Source organism: Ostrea edulis, chromosome 3 (assembly GCF_947568905.1).
Source record: "Ostrea edulis chromosome 3, xbOstEdul1.1, whole genome shotgun sequence".
NCBI lineage: Eukaryota > Metazoa > Mollusca > Bivalvia > Ostreida > Ostreidae > Ostrea > Ostrea edulis.
In genome coordinates, this window is record NC_079166.1 from 65,164,285 (window position 1) to 65,177,613 (window position 13,329).

The 13,329-nt window shown below is 35.3% G+C and overlaps 2 protein-coding genes across 3 annotated transcripts; both read right to left on the reverse strand.

Moving 5' to 3' along the window:
• Window positions 1-202: 202 nt before the first annotated feature.
• On the reverse strand, window positions 203-7,194 carry LOC125674843 (uncharacterized). Its single transcript, XM_048912152.2, has 3 exons — window positions 6,307-7,194; window positions 6,004-6,132; window positions 203-740 (listed from the first exon to the last, which is right to left on the reverse strand). The coding sequence occupies exons 1-3, from the start codon at window positions 7,031-7,033 to the stop codon at window positions 331-333; spliced, it is 1,266 nt and encodes a 421-aa protein (XP_048768109.2). The 5' UTR covers window positions 7,034-7,194; the 3' UTR covers window positions 203-330.
• A 1,458-nt stretch (window positions 7,195-8,652) lies between these two features.
• On the reverse strand, window positions 8,653-12,891 carry LOC125674840 (complement C1q-like protein 2). 2 transcript variants are annotated; one of them, XM_048912150.2, is made up of 3 exons: window positions 11,830-12,891; window positions 10,627-10,755; window positions 8,653-10,386 (listed from the first exon to the last, which is right to left on the reverse strand). In XM_048912150.2, exons 1-3 carry the CDS (start codon window positions 11,846-11,848, stop codon window positions 9,977-9,979), a joined length of 558 nt encoding a protein of 185 aa, XP_048768107.2. In that variant the 5' UTR covers window positions 11,849-12,891; the 3' UTR covers window positions 8,653-9,976. The 2 variants fall into 2 exon arrangements, with proteins under 2 accessions (XP_048768107.2, XP_048768106.2); XM_048912149.2 differs by having other exon boundaries at window positions 12,082-12,889.
• Window positions 12,892-13,329: the final 438 nt, after the last annotated feature.

Genomic DNA, 13,329 nt, shown 5'->3' on the forward strand with positions numbered 1-13,329 from the left:
CAGGGATGGCCGAATACTAAGATATCACGCATATTAATGACGATTGTCATATCTTCACTGATTATTCTCTATATAAAAGTACTACATAAAACTGTATATTTCCCTGAAATTAACTATTTCCCCCATCTGAGGACTACTCACTGCAAAATCAGTGCTACTCCCTTAGACTACTCAGGAAATCCAGTTTTAGCCATATCAGCATTTTGGAGAACAGTTATTATACACTGATGATGTAATGATATTTTTTTTCAAAGAAATAATATACAGTTATTAATTACAATGGTGTGAGTAGTTTTTGTAAGTATTGCTTAACTTCCAGTTATTTCTTAATCAGAACAATTTAAATCCGGAAAAGGTCGTAATATGACCACCATCACTGTAGTACCCAGTACCTCCTCCCCGCCTCACCCACACTCTGTCAGCTTTCTGTAGAGGCAGAACAACAAGATTAGTTCCCGTCTGATGAATCTGAATTTTAGACCCACTGTTATACCAGGCTAAAGCCCGAGCTTTCGTAGATCCGTTTAACACTATATCAAAAGAAATGTATTTCTGAGAGGCAGATTGAACAGAAATATAGAAGACATAAGTCCCTGCAGAGAGTGCAGTGAAGACACCAGTATTAGAATTGTAGCCCCCTCCTTCATTGTAGATGGCATGGGGGAAAACGAGAGTACTCCCAGTCCAGCTACGATCACCCGATTTTATCCCGGCAGTAAAGGCCACATTCAATCCGTTATCTACAAAGAGAAAATGAAACTCTTTTTCATGTAATGGTTTATGCTTAACGTCTTGGATATTTTGACGGAAAACACATACAATCGACTGTTTGACGGTTGACTGAAAAACAATCATATCCACCTACTCCCGGAAATATTCCCCTACCCAAATGCATAATTAACACACCAGTATATGGATTTATAATGCATGTGATTGTAGGCAATACAATAAAGAAGTAGGATACATTGATTGGTGAGATTTGTACATGCTCTAACCAACAAACTTAAAACAAATGTCAAGACAGTGGCCCAATTCCATGACCTATATATAGGGCAACAAGGCTCATGTAAAGCCTTTTCGTGATGAATGCTTCAACATATTGAATAATCCATGTAGTACGAAACTATAAAAGTAAAAAAGCAATTTTGAGTACAGTCTCCAAAAGAATCTTGAAACACATAAATCCATTTTGAAGTTTGACAGCACAGCAAAGAGAAGGACTGAACATCAACAGCTTCAAGTAAAATATTCACATACAAAACTAGACTAAGCTAGAGCAGAATATGTTTAGCATATTTTGTACCACATATTTTGATAAACGTCACTTTATACATGTACTACCAAATGGACTAGATTTAGCTACATAGATGCACTGATATTATGAAGTCACACATGTGTACACAACATCGTTGCATGCGTGACAAACTTAACAGTGTGATAACCTTGACACTCTTATGTCACTATATTTAGGACACACCGATGTTTAGGTGATGATTAAAGTTCTACAAATATACACACATTAAAACTTCACAAAACTACGATAAACAAATTAAGCTCGAAAACTTACTCTATGTTGGTGGGATAAAATTGCAGAAAGTGTTGGAAAGGCAACATCATTTGATAATGCCGTCCTGGTGTGATTTATCAAAAATGCAGAAATAGGACTCCATCAGGAAACGATACCAAGAAAGACAACTCTATGTCGTAACATTTACAGCTCACCCAAATCACCTAATTCATACACATATGAAACCTGAAAATATGGTGCAATAGCAGTTTAAAACTTGAATATCTACTAAAAAAACAACATTCAAAGCTACCTATATTACACACCTTACATGTACATGTAGTTTTGTCGGGGCGTCGGTATCGAGGAGCGGAACTAGGGCTTCTCAGGTAAAAGTAAGCGTTCTAACCACTAGACTACCGATTTCTTTATAGTCATATACAAAATTTCAAACCGTTGTTTTAGCCTTATTTTTGATCGGGGACCTATATTCTGCGCCAAATGTGGATATTCCAATTCTAATATATGAAAGTGTGCTTTAATAGATATCAATAAGATATCTAACACAAACTCAAGGTCCGGGATGAATTTTCATGGATTAAAAAAAACATTAATGTATGCTAAAAGGGGATGTTTTATGATTCTTTTAAGATGTAACAGTAAAATCTCTATTGAAGTTCGGTCATGACCCACGGGTCCAGGTCCATACAGTCTTGACTATAGGTACACTCTACATGAGTAATTGACAATTTGTAGCATTTTAATTCTTGAAAGAAGAAAAAACCATTCCAACATAAACAAAACTCAGACTGTGGCTCCACCCTGACCCAATTGGTGACCATTCTGGTCAGGTTGTTCTTGGGAAGAAAAATGAACATCATCCTTCATTTGAATTTTTTTGAAATTTGCATTCCTTTTACAGAAGAGTGCTTTTCACAAAAATTCAGCTAATATGATTGGTAGTTCTGGAGAAGTCGAAAATGAGAAACACCGACGAATATAACAGGCATCGTATAACCCGCAATGCTCATGTGTATCACTATATGGCTCATCAGGTGAACTAAAACCTGGCCATGATACTAATGCATTAGAGCTAAATGTATGTTACTTTCTACTAATTTTGTAACGTAAGTGATCTCGAGAAAGGCATTTAAACATTCCACAGTTCTGACTTTGATTGAAGATCGTGAATCACTTTCAGGTCTTACGTGATTACATCTAAAACTGCTATTGAAGGAAAGAGAGTATACTTAAATCATTGAAGGATCTAAGTAACACTTGCCCTTGATTTCAATCATATGAACTTTATTCACAATCATTATGCATTTCTACGTTCTAAACAATAATGAATCTTAGCCTGATGATTTAAAGATATAAAAAGTGACAGTAGAATGAAAACGAGATTACTACAAGTATTAAAACACGAAGACATAAAGATTGAGATGTTGCACTTTGTTCAATCAATACAATTCCTCAATATATCATTAAATCAAGGCTAAAGGCTTAGATGTGAGTTTATAAATATAATAACCACACATAAAAATGATCTAAACGCCAAACTCCAAGCAGACAAGATATATTGACTAATATCACACACAGTATTTTCTTAATTTTTGTGAAATAAACAATGAAAGTTTGTTTTTACTTTTGCAGACTCATGAAACTCCGAAATAAATTTGAGCAACTTCCTGTTACACTAGTATTTGTCTAACAATATTTTAGACCAGAGCTTTTAAATAAGGTATTCAAAGTCTTTGTTGACTGTTGACTGTTATAACGATGGCAGACCCCAACGCCCTCCAGAAGATGAGAAAACATGTTACTTTACGAGGTGGAGGGAGACTTTGACTGCATTAGATTGCATCAAACTCCATGTTATATTTCCTAGTTCTTCCTCAGTTGGGATCCCAAAAACGATCTTGCTAAATAAATGAAACATTTGGACATATCGCGATCAGCAGACATGACCTTCCTATCCAAAAACGTCTCAGTTTTTCTTGGATAATTGATGTCAACATTTCATTTTTAAGATCCCCGTCGAATGTAGGTCTTGAGCTCGCAGCACGCTCTGTCAATCATCAACAGTTCATTCGATCCAATTGGGTTCATTTCCTTAATTGCTATGCAAGGAAATATGTTGCTTTGGCAAATTATGACCACTCTATCCCAGAGCATTGGCTGTTAAGAACCACTTCTTGCGTTGTTTCGCTTGAGGTGGGAACACTTGGTCAGATTTCCCCACTTTCTCGGATTGTTTCAGCATTCCACAACTGTGTATGGCTGAATCATCACAATTAGAAGTGAACATTTTCTTCGACGCTTCAAATAAGCAATTGCAACAGCATATTTGAAAGGATGAGGACATCAGTGATGTGAGCATTTTCATAAAATAGGCAAATGGTTCCTCATCCCATGGTATTTCAATCCTGAACTTTAAAATGTGCATAGCAGTAATGACCTTTGGGAATACTGAGATTCCGAAGGAACAGCTGAACAACAACGTTACAGTAATAGCCAAGTTGTTCATGATACATACACATGTCGCCAACGAAATCAGACACGTTAATGAATAGAATTCAAACATAGTGTTACATGGGGCATATGATTGATAGCTACACGTATCGACAGACAACATCCCGCTGAACTAGCCACTCGTCCTTTTGATTCAAAGTGTATTTCATATATTACGTGTATTAAAGGGTCAGACTTCTTCACAAATTACACATCTGTAACAAATACATTGATTATCCTATATACGGACAGAGACACGAGATCTAATTTAGCCACATACAAAACAGGGAAATATGGCCTGCATGCTTGGTTTCAATGGGGATTCATATGTAGTATTGAAACGATGAGAATATCTTTTCTTTCAATAATGCAAACAAACTTTTCGTTGCTATCAGGGGACCTGTACGTCAGTTTAACTCTGATACAGGGATTAAGTGTGTGGGAACTGTCAATGAGTTGTGAAGAATCCATCCGTGTTGGGTTTTTTTTTTACTAAGAAGGCGAATGCCTGTAGCCCTTTATTTCTCTATATGTCTCCTATTCCGTGAGTGACCCGCCAAAGAATTAGGATTCTCAACAACATACTACGCATTATTGCGAAAACCCTACACACGAGACTCACAAATTTCATGGCGGAAGCAAGGGTAGTGATGAATTTTAGTCCCCTAATTCCTTCGAAAGAGGATGCAGAGATAACTTACTATCTTGACATCGTCCATGTTACGTGCCCATGAAACTAACATACCTCGTATTACCCGAATTTATTGCATTGTGGGAGCAAAAAGGGATCTAAAACTCTCAATGACGGCATGTTCCAACTAGACGTGTTCAGATGTTGCAATTGATATATGTACCTGATGAGACAAACCAAGTGAGATATCCTTTTTACGTGTATATTGTGGAGTGGAAAAGAAACTTGCATGTATGATTAGAGGAAATGATTTCTGGGGGAAATGGGAACAAGAACATGTGTCTACCCTACAACCATGGCGTAAAGGGACATGCGAATATGACATTTCTAGGGAAGAAGGCGTAGTTTTCATGAATAATGCTGATTCTTTCAGAAATGTGTGCCAGGCCTTTAACTTTTGTCAAAAGAACCTCTCCTTCAGCTGATGAACGTGTTAGTGAAGTAGTGACCCGAAGAATCAAGGGAAATAATCACGTTATGTAAACCAAATTTGTTCTGAAAACAATTGAGCTTATCAAAAAATTAATTTCATTCCAATTCTCGTTTCTATGCGATTAGTTATGTGCACACTGTAGTAATATCACTAGTCAAACGACTTCCCAAGGAGACAGTAGAAGAGTGTGATGATGTCTTCTTCTTTTTTCGAATTGGTTCAAATTTCACTCTAAATTCTAGTGTACAAGCACAACGAGTTTAGTAAACATTTTCTCGTTGGTTATTAGTTCAAACAGCACAGTATGTAAATTGTTTTTGGTATCTACAGCGCTGTGATTATTTCAATCCCTGCCTTAAACATTATAAACATTATCAATCGACGTATTTTGACAAAAATTACATTTCTCGGAATCTGTAAATAAACCATATGGGCATGCCTTTGTATAAATAGTGGACTGGATTATACTAGGTGTAAATATATTTGATACGATTCTTTATTCGCACCATACTGCGAATTCAGATGATGTAATTCAACAATCGCTGCCATAAAAGAGTAGTTTTGCGAAAATATAGATCATTTAAATCATCTTATGACAGGATGCAGCTAGTATATTATAGATTTGAATTATGGCATATTGTTGCATGTATAGATAGTAATTTTTCCGCTGTGTTAATAGAAGGTTTACGGTATTTGAAATGCGCATAGATCGACTACAGGTGAGGATCGATTTTGTGTTTTGCTTTTCATTATTTTTGAAGTCTTTCAGCATTAACTAGGAGTAGCATTGGCGCTAGCATTTGTAAAAGTACAACTCGTTTGATGACAGCTTACACAGGGTAGTTGTAAATTTCATCTTACCACAGTTTGATTTTGAAACATTCATCCTGAAAACCTCTAACGATGAAACCGCAGATGATAATTTGAGCTGTTCATCTGTTGTCTTCTTTGCCTGACTCTCCAACTTAATCACGGTATTGTTCAGGTTTTCTGTAATACCAAGCAGTGCACATTTTATTATTTAAATATGCAGAGATGTAAAGTTCTGTATGCAACATTCTAACTTTTAATCATACTTATATTCCACCCGAGATGTAAAGAATTTTATATTACGAATTTATATTTTTGATACGCAGACTACAATAAAAGAGAAAGGTCTTTTACCCATTAAAGTTCTGTTCATTTCTGATTGTGAATCCTGTAAGTGCCTGATCAATGCCGATAAGTTGCTGAATTTTCTTCTAGTTTCCGATTGTTCAAATTTCAGATGTTCAATTGATGTATTCCAAAGACTTTCAATTTCACGACTTTTCTCATCTTTGATTTTATTTTCGTTTTCAATCTTCTCCTTTAAATCTAAAAGTGTCACAGAGAGGTATCGCACTTCCATTTTAATATCTCCAACAACTTTATTCGTTTTGTTAACGATGCTTTGTCTTTTCTCATCATTTTGTCTTACAATAGAAATTTGGTTTTCAGTAATAGTTGTAATGTTTTTGTCGACAATGTTAAAGTGGTCTTCAAATTCCTCTATCTTACGATGACACTTCATATTACCGTCCTTAAGCTTTTGATTTTCCTGTTGCAAAGTGTCCATACGTATTTTCAATGCAGCTATCGTCTGCTGAAGACTTGATACCGTGGTCTCGGTGGACACCATGTTTCGCTTCATGGTCTGAATATCGTTCAACAGTGCGTGGACATTCTTGGTCAGAGCTAAGCGAATCACGGTTTCCTGGTTGATGATCTGCCGTAAGACATCCACATCTTTTATTTCGCGCCGGTTACCTTCCAAAGCAGTGGAGTTCTGATCCTCAATATCAGTTAACAGCGAGTAAGTCTCCGCTTTAATGAAGACAGCTAAGACTGCGCAAAACCTTAATAACTTCATACTGCCTCTACAGTGAACTGTCCTAACAGCAACAGAAGTTTATATATGATATATATATATATATATATATATATATATATATATATATATATATATATATATCCCTCTTTGTTTGATATGATTGACATTCCTTAACTTAGGATAGGCTGGTGGCCACTTACGATTCAGTTCTTAGTATTTTCACATTGCACGCATACGGATATGTAACGTATATATGCTACTCTCAGTTTAAACAGTTCGCTTTAACATAATATTAGTATATTTAACATGTTCCCCTAAAATTGATAGAAAGATTTATTTCTGGAGGTTTTTTCCGATAACCGTGAATCATGTAAAATCGCAGCGAGGGTAACCTACTGAAAAACTCTGAATTTCGATAAATGATCCAGCACTTTGATTACATGCTAAACTCTGAATTTCGTTAAATGATCTCTGATTACATGTTAAAGGTAGTTGAGTGACCTAGCGCTCTGAATACACACTGAAGTCTAAAAGTAAAGTGATCCAGCGCTCTGGTTACATGCTGAATATAGTTGCGTGATCTACAAATGTAGCTATAATAACACTCTGATTACACGCTGAAGTCTGTAGTTGTGTATTCTAGCACTCTGACTTCATGCTGATCCCCAGCTTATTCTTCCGTATATCATTATAGTGAAGTATGGTTTACATTAGCCACGGTGCCCGTGCAATTGGTTTGTGGACGATTTTTCGGATCTCGTAAGAGGACTGACGTTTACATTACATATGGACATGGTGGCATTTCTGTGGACTCCCGTGAAGTGGTCGGGTTAAACCTGCATTTGTGATGGCTGTGCGGAAATTGTACAAACACTGTGCAGTTATACGCGATCTCCGCAACTTTCTCTACGAAGCCCTCGCGACTCTAGTGGAAGTGCCGTTCGATTGTCCTACGAAACTGGACGACATTAATGACATCGATGGTTTGGCTACACGCTTCGCAACCGGGGATGGGGGTGGAGTGGGGATCTATTCCGTTCCGGTGCAACGTCAATCCGATGACGGGCAAGCAAAAAAAACCAAACAAACGACCTCGAATGTATTCCAATAAGCTCCATTTTTATATCAAATTCACATTCAATAAAAAAAGACTTACTGTCTTGTTTCTGATAAATATTTGATAGAAACGATGAGATCTCCCTATTGTACGTTTAAAACATGTTGATAATAACTAAGTAGGGATTTATACAGAGTTTGGAGGCATTGATTTTGTATAAATTCCGCACAACCGGAGGCGGAGTTTGTATATTACATGTAACAACAACCGGAGGCGGAGTTTGTATATTACATGTAACAACAACCGGAGGCGGAGTTTGTATAATACATGTAACAACAACCGGAGGCGGAGTTTGTATATTACATGTAACAACAACCGGAGGGGGAGTTCGTATATTTACAACAAGTATGTATATTCACGAATTGGACTACAAGCTGATGAATCAGATTCATTTTGGGTTGATATCGTCACACTTAAGTCTAGACCGTTCATTATAGGCACGTTTACCGGCCTCCTCATGATCAAAGCTTTTTATAGTGTTTAGAGGATAAAATCAGTCAACTAAGACTATCATTATTGGTGATTGTAATGTATTTCTGCAAAATGTTTCAGTTTCTTTATTCCGTGACACTTAATATATCATACATGTAGGCATTACAATGCATGTACAAAGCATATATATTATTATATAATACAATTACATACATGGTATAATAACATCATATATTATTGATTTCTTTTTCAAAATTGCAATCGTAATTGTGTTTTGCAAAACTATTTTTTCCTAAATTAATTAATTACTACACATTAACTGTATCATCATGAAGACACTTTGTCTTCAGGAGTAGTATGATTCTTGATATACTTTTATTAAATAGTTCGCATGCATACCATAGGAATTACAGAAGCATTTTAAATGTATTTGGTTTTATACAATTTATGGAAAATCCTACAGGAGCAAAAACAAATGCATGCCGTTAATAGATCATATCTTTGTGAGTAACAAAGACAAATTTGTACAGCCTGGTACAATTCTTTTTGGCATGAGTGACTATGATATGATATATTGTACAAGGAAAATATGTAAAGGTTAAATAAACAAGCACAATCCTGTCAGAATTAGGTGGATGATTTTTTAAATTCTGACCACTTTGTGAAAGAGCTTGAGAAAAGTAACCAGAACTCAAGTATGGTATTTAATTCTGTTTATACGAATTGGGATAGATTCTGAAATTTCTCCAAATATTTTGAATACTTATATTACACTAAAAGAAGTACGGTTGAAACAGGGAACAGAGCTCGGGTGTGTTAGAGAATTTCAAAAAGATAGGTTTTATATGTTTTTCGAGAAAAGCAAGAATCGTCAAGATTATTCAAAATTTTGTTAAGAAATTTGGCCCAAAGAAAGATGCATATAGCAAAAGCTGCCCATATTTCAGAGAAAATAGATGAGAGCAAAGACGAAAATAATAACCTTAGTTTACTTTTAAAAGATTTGGGATACAGAAGCCAGAAAAGGGAAGATTCGAAAGACATATTAGACAGTGATGGTCAAACATGTCCTGACACGGTCGATATAGCAAAATATCTCAACTTATTTTTTACCACTCTTGATTCAAAGCTTGCGAATGCCCTTCCCTTTGCGTATGGTTTTGTGGGGGTCATGTCAGATTGTTTTAAACAATATTATGAAAATAGAAATGTAAACAATAGCATTTTGAAAACATTAAGCTGTTTAAATGTGTCTAAAAATACAGAAATCTGTGCTGCTGAATTTGAAAAAAAGAACAATATATAGATAGATAGATATATGCTCAGGTTACTTTTGGAAATAAGAAGTTAATACAGTTAATACAGTGGGACATGTACGTGTTCATGCTTCTCAGGTTCCGGTTGGATTACTGTCTACAAGTATTAACAAAAGGTTAATAAATCTGAAAACCAGAGAAAGTCATGATTGGAACTGATTGAGAATAATATCCTGATCCACTATTTCTTTTTACATATACCCTATCACCGCGCTGTAGATGAAGGAGAACCATGTTTGCGGCGTTCTGGTATATATTAAAGGAGGGTGATCCAGTTATATACGCCATTGTTTTCACTTTGGCGTTGTCATTATGAACAATATCGAAATATACGTATTTTTTATTATAAGATTGTGCTGAAAGAAAGAATACGAAATGTCCCTCAGAAGGAGAAGTGAAAATCCCTGTTTTTGAATTGTATCCATCTCCTTCGTTGTAGAGAATTGTTGAGAACACTAGCGTGCTTCCGCTCCAGCTACCACTGCTAGATGGCATTCCAACCGTAAAACCAATTTTCCCCTTTTGATCTGTGAAATAAAATTTACAAATTTCGATGCAAATTTAAGTGGTCATTAAAACCTGGACGTGGTAAATGGAATAACACAGTGATAGTTAGCCATCTCATTAATTAATTGACCGGTGCTTTGTTAAAAAGTATCTTTTTAACATTTGTCTTACATAGAGCACATCGATGCATGCAGTTCAAATTCAAAGTTCTAAATGAGGTGGATGTAAAGTTGAAATGTCAAACAAAAAATGACACGTACCACAACTGTTGCTGGAGAAGTTAATTCGGAAAACCTCCAGGGATGACACGGAGGCCGACAATTTCAATTGTTCAAACTGCATCTGTCTTAATTCTGCCCTCAATTTGTCTATTGTTTTGTTAACGTTCCCTAAAACATACCATTACATATGAATAAATAGTAAATTTCATCACAATAAATATAATCCTGTTACACATGCTGACTATATTGGTTTCGTGTATACATATACAAGTATTTAGATTGAACATCGCATTTGATGCCGGTACAGCAATATGTATCTTTGAGTTCTGATATATTTTAATTCACTTTATATTTTATCTAAATTATCTATCATGCCACTGATTAAAAAGTAACATTATCCTTGTTATAACATATGATAAAAGGGTTTAGAAGATTACGTAATTTCTAATTTCTAAACCTTTGTTACAAATTGCTATTAGGATATAATCATCATAACGAAATTTGCAATGTATAAAACAGATGATAGAATTCTGAAATAGGGGAGAAGAGTAATGAATGGAGTAATGAATTGGCAAAATAATGTGGGACAAAAACAACAGTAAGATGCAGAACAAAAATGTCTGAACTTTTCACCGTGAGGTGAGGTGACGGAGATTATTAGAATGCATGTTTATAGCTTGTTTACAAGATCATGAGGGTGAAATCGATTTTGGTCAGAGGAAACGTGTAACCAATCGGAGTGTAAGAAATCAGTCACCAGAGGTCAAGCATTTATATATATTATTTACAAGAAAAATGAAATTAAAAATTATGCAAAACCTTAGAAGTAAAGTTGAGTATGCAACGCTAAACTATAGATTTTTCAAGGAAATAATTGTGTTGGCTTTGAGTTTGAATTAAAAGCCAATGTCAATATTACAGATTATTAAGATATAACAAATATGGTAAGGAATTTTGGAGGATGTACGGGGGTATAAATACGAGGAACAGAGACAGAATTCTTCATTAGCTGAACAGAACTTTGTCTTTGGCCTTTCATTTATACAGGTAAGATATTAAGTATAATTGCGCATTTCTGAAATAACTTTTTAATTTTTCAGATGGTTTCGCTAAATTTTGTGTGTGAACTTTTATATTAATGCTTGTAATTATCATTGTATATTGTATAATATAAATTGTAATCAATAATTATAATGATGAAATGTTTAATTTCTTTAATAAAAAAGAGTAGCTGAACAGAACCTTGTCTTTGGCCTTTCATTTATACAGGTTGAACGAGATAGAGCTACTCCGTTCGGCCTGTGAACACACAAAGATCCCTGGTACCTAATAAATATTTGCATATCACGCTTTGTGCCATAGCTGACTCCAAAATACTTCTTCCCCCAAACTTGTGTATGAGCTATTACGAAGTTCGAGTCAGTTATGGGGCGAAATAGGATATGATGTCACACTTAAAGTGAATTAGAGAGGAACAAAAATGCTATATTCTACCCTCGACATCTGAAGACATCAAAGAATATCCTTTCTCTATGGCTGCTATGGTGTTGTTTAAATGTTCCTGTTTCTTGTTAGATGCTACTAAATTGCCCTCAACCTTCATCAAAGACTTGTTCAAACGTTTAGATATATTATTGTACATTTCTTCAACGCGTCCAGGAATCTCTTTTCGTATTTCTCTGGTACTTTCGTTCAAATCAAAGAGTGTAATTGACAGATATCGAACTTCAGTTTTAGTATCTGTTAAAATTTGAGACATGTTTTTCTCAAATATTTCCCTTTCCTCGCTAAATCTGCGTTGAAATTGTTTTCGATCGTTCCTGATTTCTTCTAAGTTTTTAATGATATCACTACTTTGATTACTGATACCATCGGTCTTTCCTTTCAGTTTCTGATTGTCCTGCAGCAGTTGTTTATTTTCATCCTTCAGTGTTTTTATTTCCTGTTCGGTTGTCTGCTTTAAATTAGAGAGACCGTTTTCGGCAATCGATAAACTCTGCTTCAATGTAAGCATGTCTTTCATCAGAGCGTGTACATTTTTTACTAAAGTCATCCTTATAAGCGTTTCTTGGTTCAAAAGCTGTCGGAAAATTTCGACATTATTAATGTCGCTGGCAGAAACTTCCATTTTTGTAGCATTCTTTACTTCGTCTGTCACAAGTGATACCCCCTCCATTACTTGGATCGGGATGACCGAAACCAAATACACACAGAGGAGCGGTGATAACATTTCAAAAGATTCAAACTGGAAAGCTTAGAGTTATTCCTACTGAATATTCGCATCTAAATGACAGGTCTGACACTAATGTGTGTGTATATATAGTTTCATTAGTTCGTAGTGTATTCTAGTCTCTGATTGGTTAAATAGAAACTAGGATATGCAATTTATTTTGTATAATATGGTTTAGTATGGGGACACACACACCCCCGACAACCAGCATCCGGAACTACTTTTCTCACTTTCGTTTTGATTTCTATAAAATAGAAAGTCAATGTGTACAATAACATACTTCTGTTTAATACACAGACTTTTCTCTCGATGCTAAGCAAGACGTATTTAGAATCTATCTATGCTACATGTACTTGAATAATAGATTAAAACAAATTAGATATTATATTCGAATTAATGGTATACCGAGTACATTCTATATTTGTAAATTTTGCCCTATTCATTTTAAAATACATTTCTTACTGGGGAGAGGGATATGTTTGATGCGTCACAATTTAACAGATGACGTCACC

Bases quoted from the DNA above. Each gene is read 5' to 3' on its own strand.
- LOC125674843 (XM_048912152.2), bottom strand. From the start codon at position 7,033: ATGAAGTTATTAAGGTTTTGCGCAGTCTTAGCTGTCTTCATTAAAGCG. The intron at 6,133-6,306 runs GTAAAAGACCTT...TTGGTATTACAG, and splicing joins AATGAACAGAACTTTAATGG to AAAACCTGAACAATACCGTG. The intron at 741-6,003 runs GTAAGATGAAAT...TTCTCTTTGTAG, and splicing joins TGTTTCAAAATCAAACTGTG to ATAACGGATTGAATGTGGCC.
- LOC125674840 (XM_048912149.2), bottom strand. From the start codon at position 12,817: ATGTTATCACCGCTCCTCTGTGTGTATTTGGTTTCGGTCATCCCGATC. The intron at 10,756-12,081 runs GTAGAATATAGC...GGTATGTTTTAG, and splicing joins GATGTCTTCAGATGTCGAGG to GGAACGTTAACAAAACAATA. The intron at 10,387-10,626 runs GTACGTGTCATT...TTTATTTCACAG, and splicing joins CTTCTCCAGCAACAGTTGTG to ATCAAAAGGGGAAAATTGGT.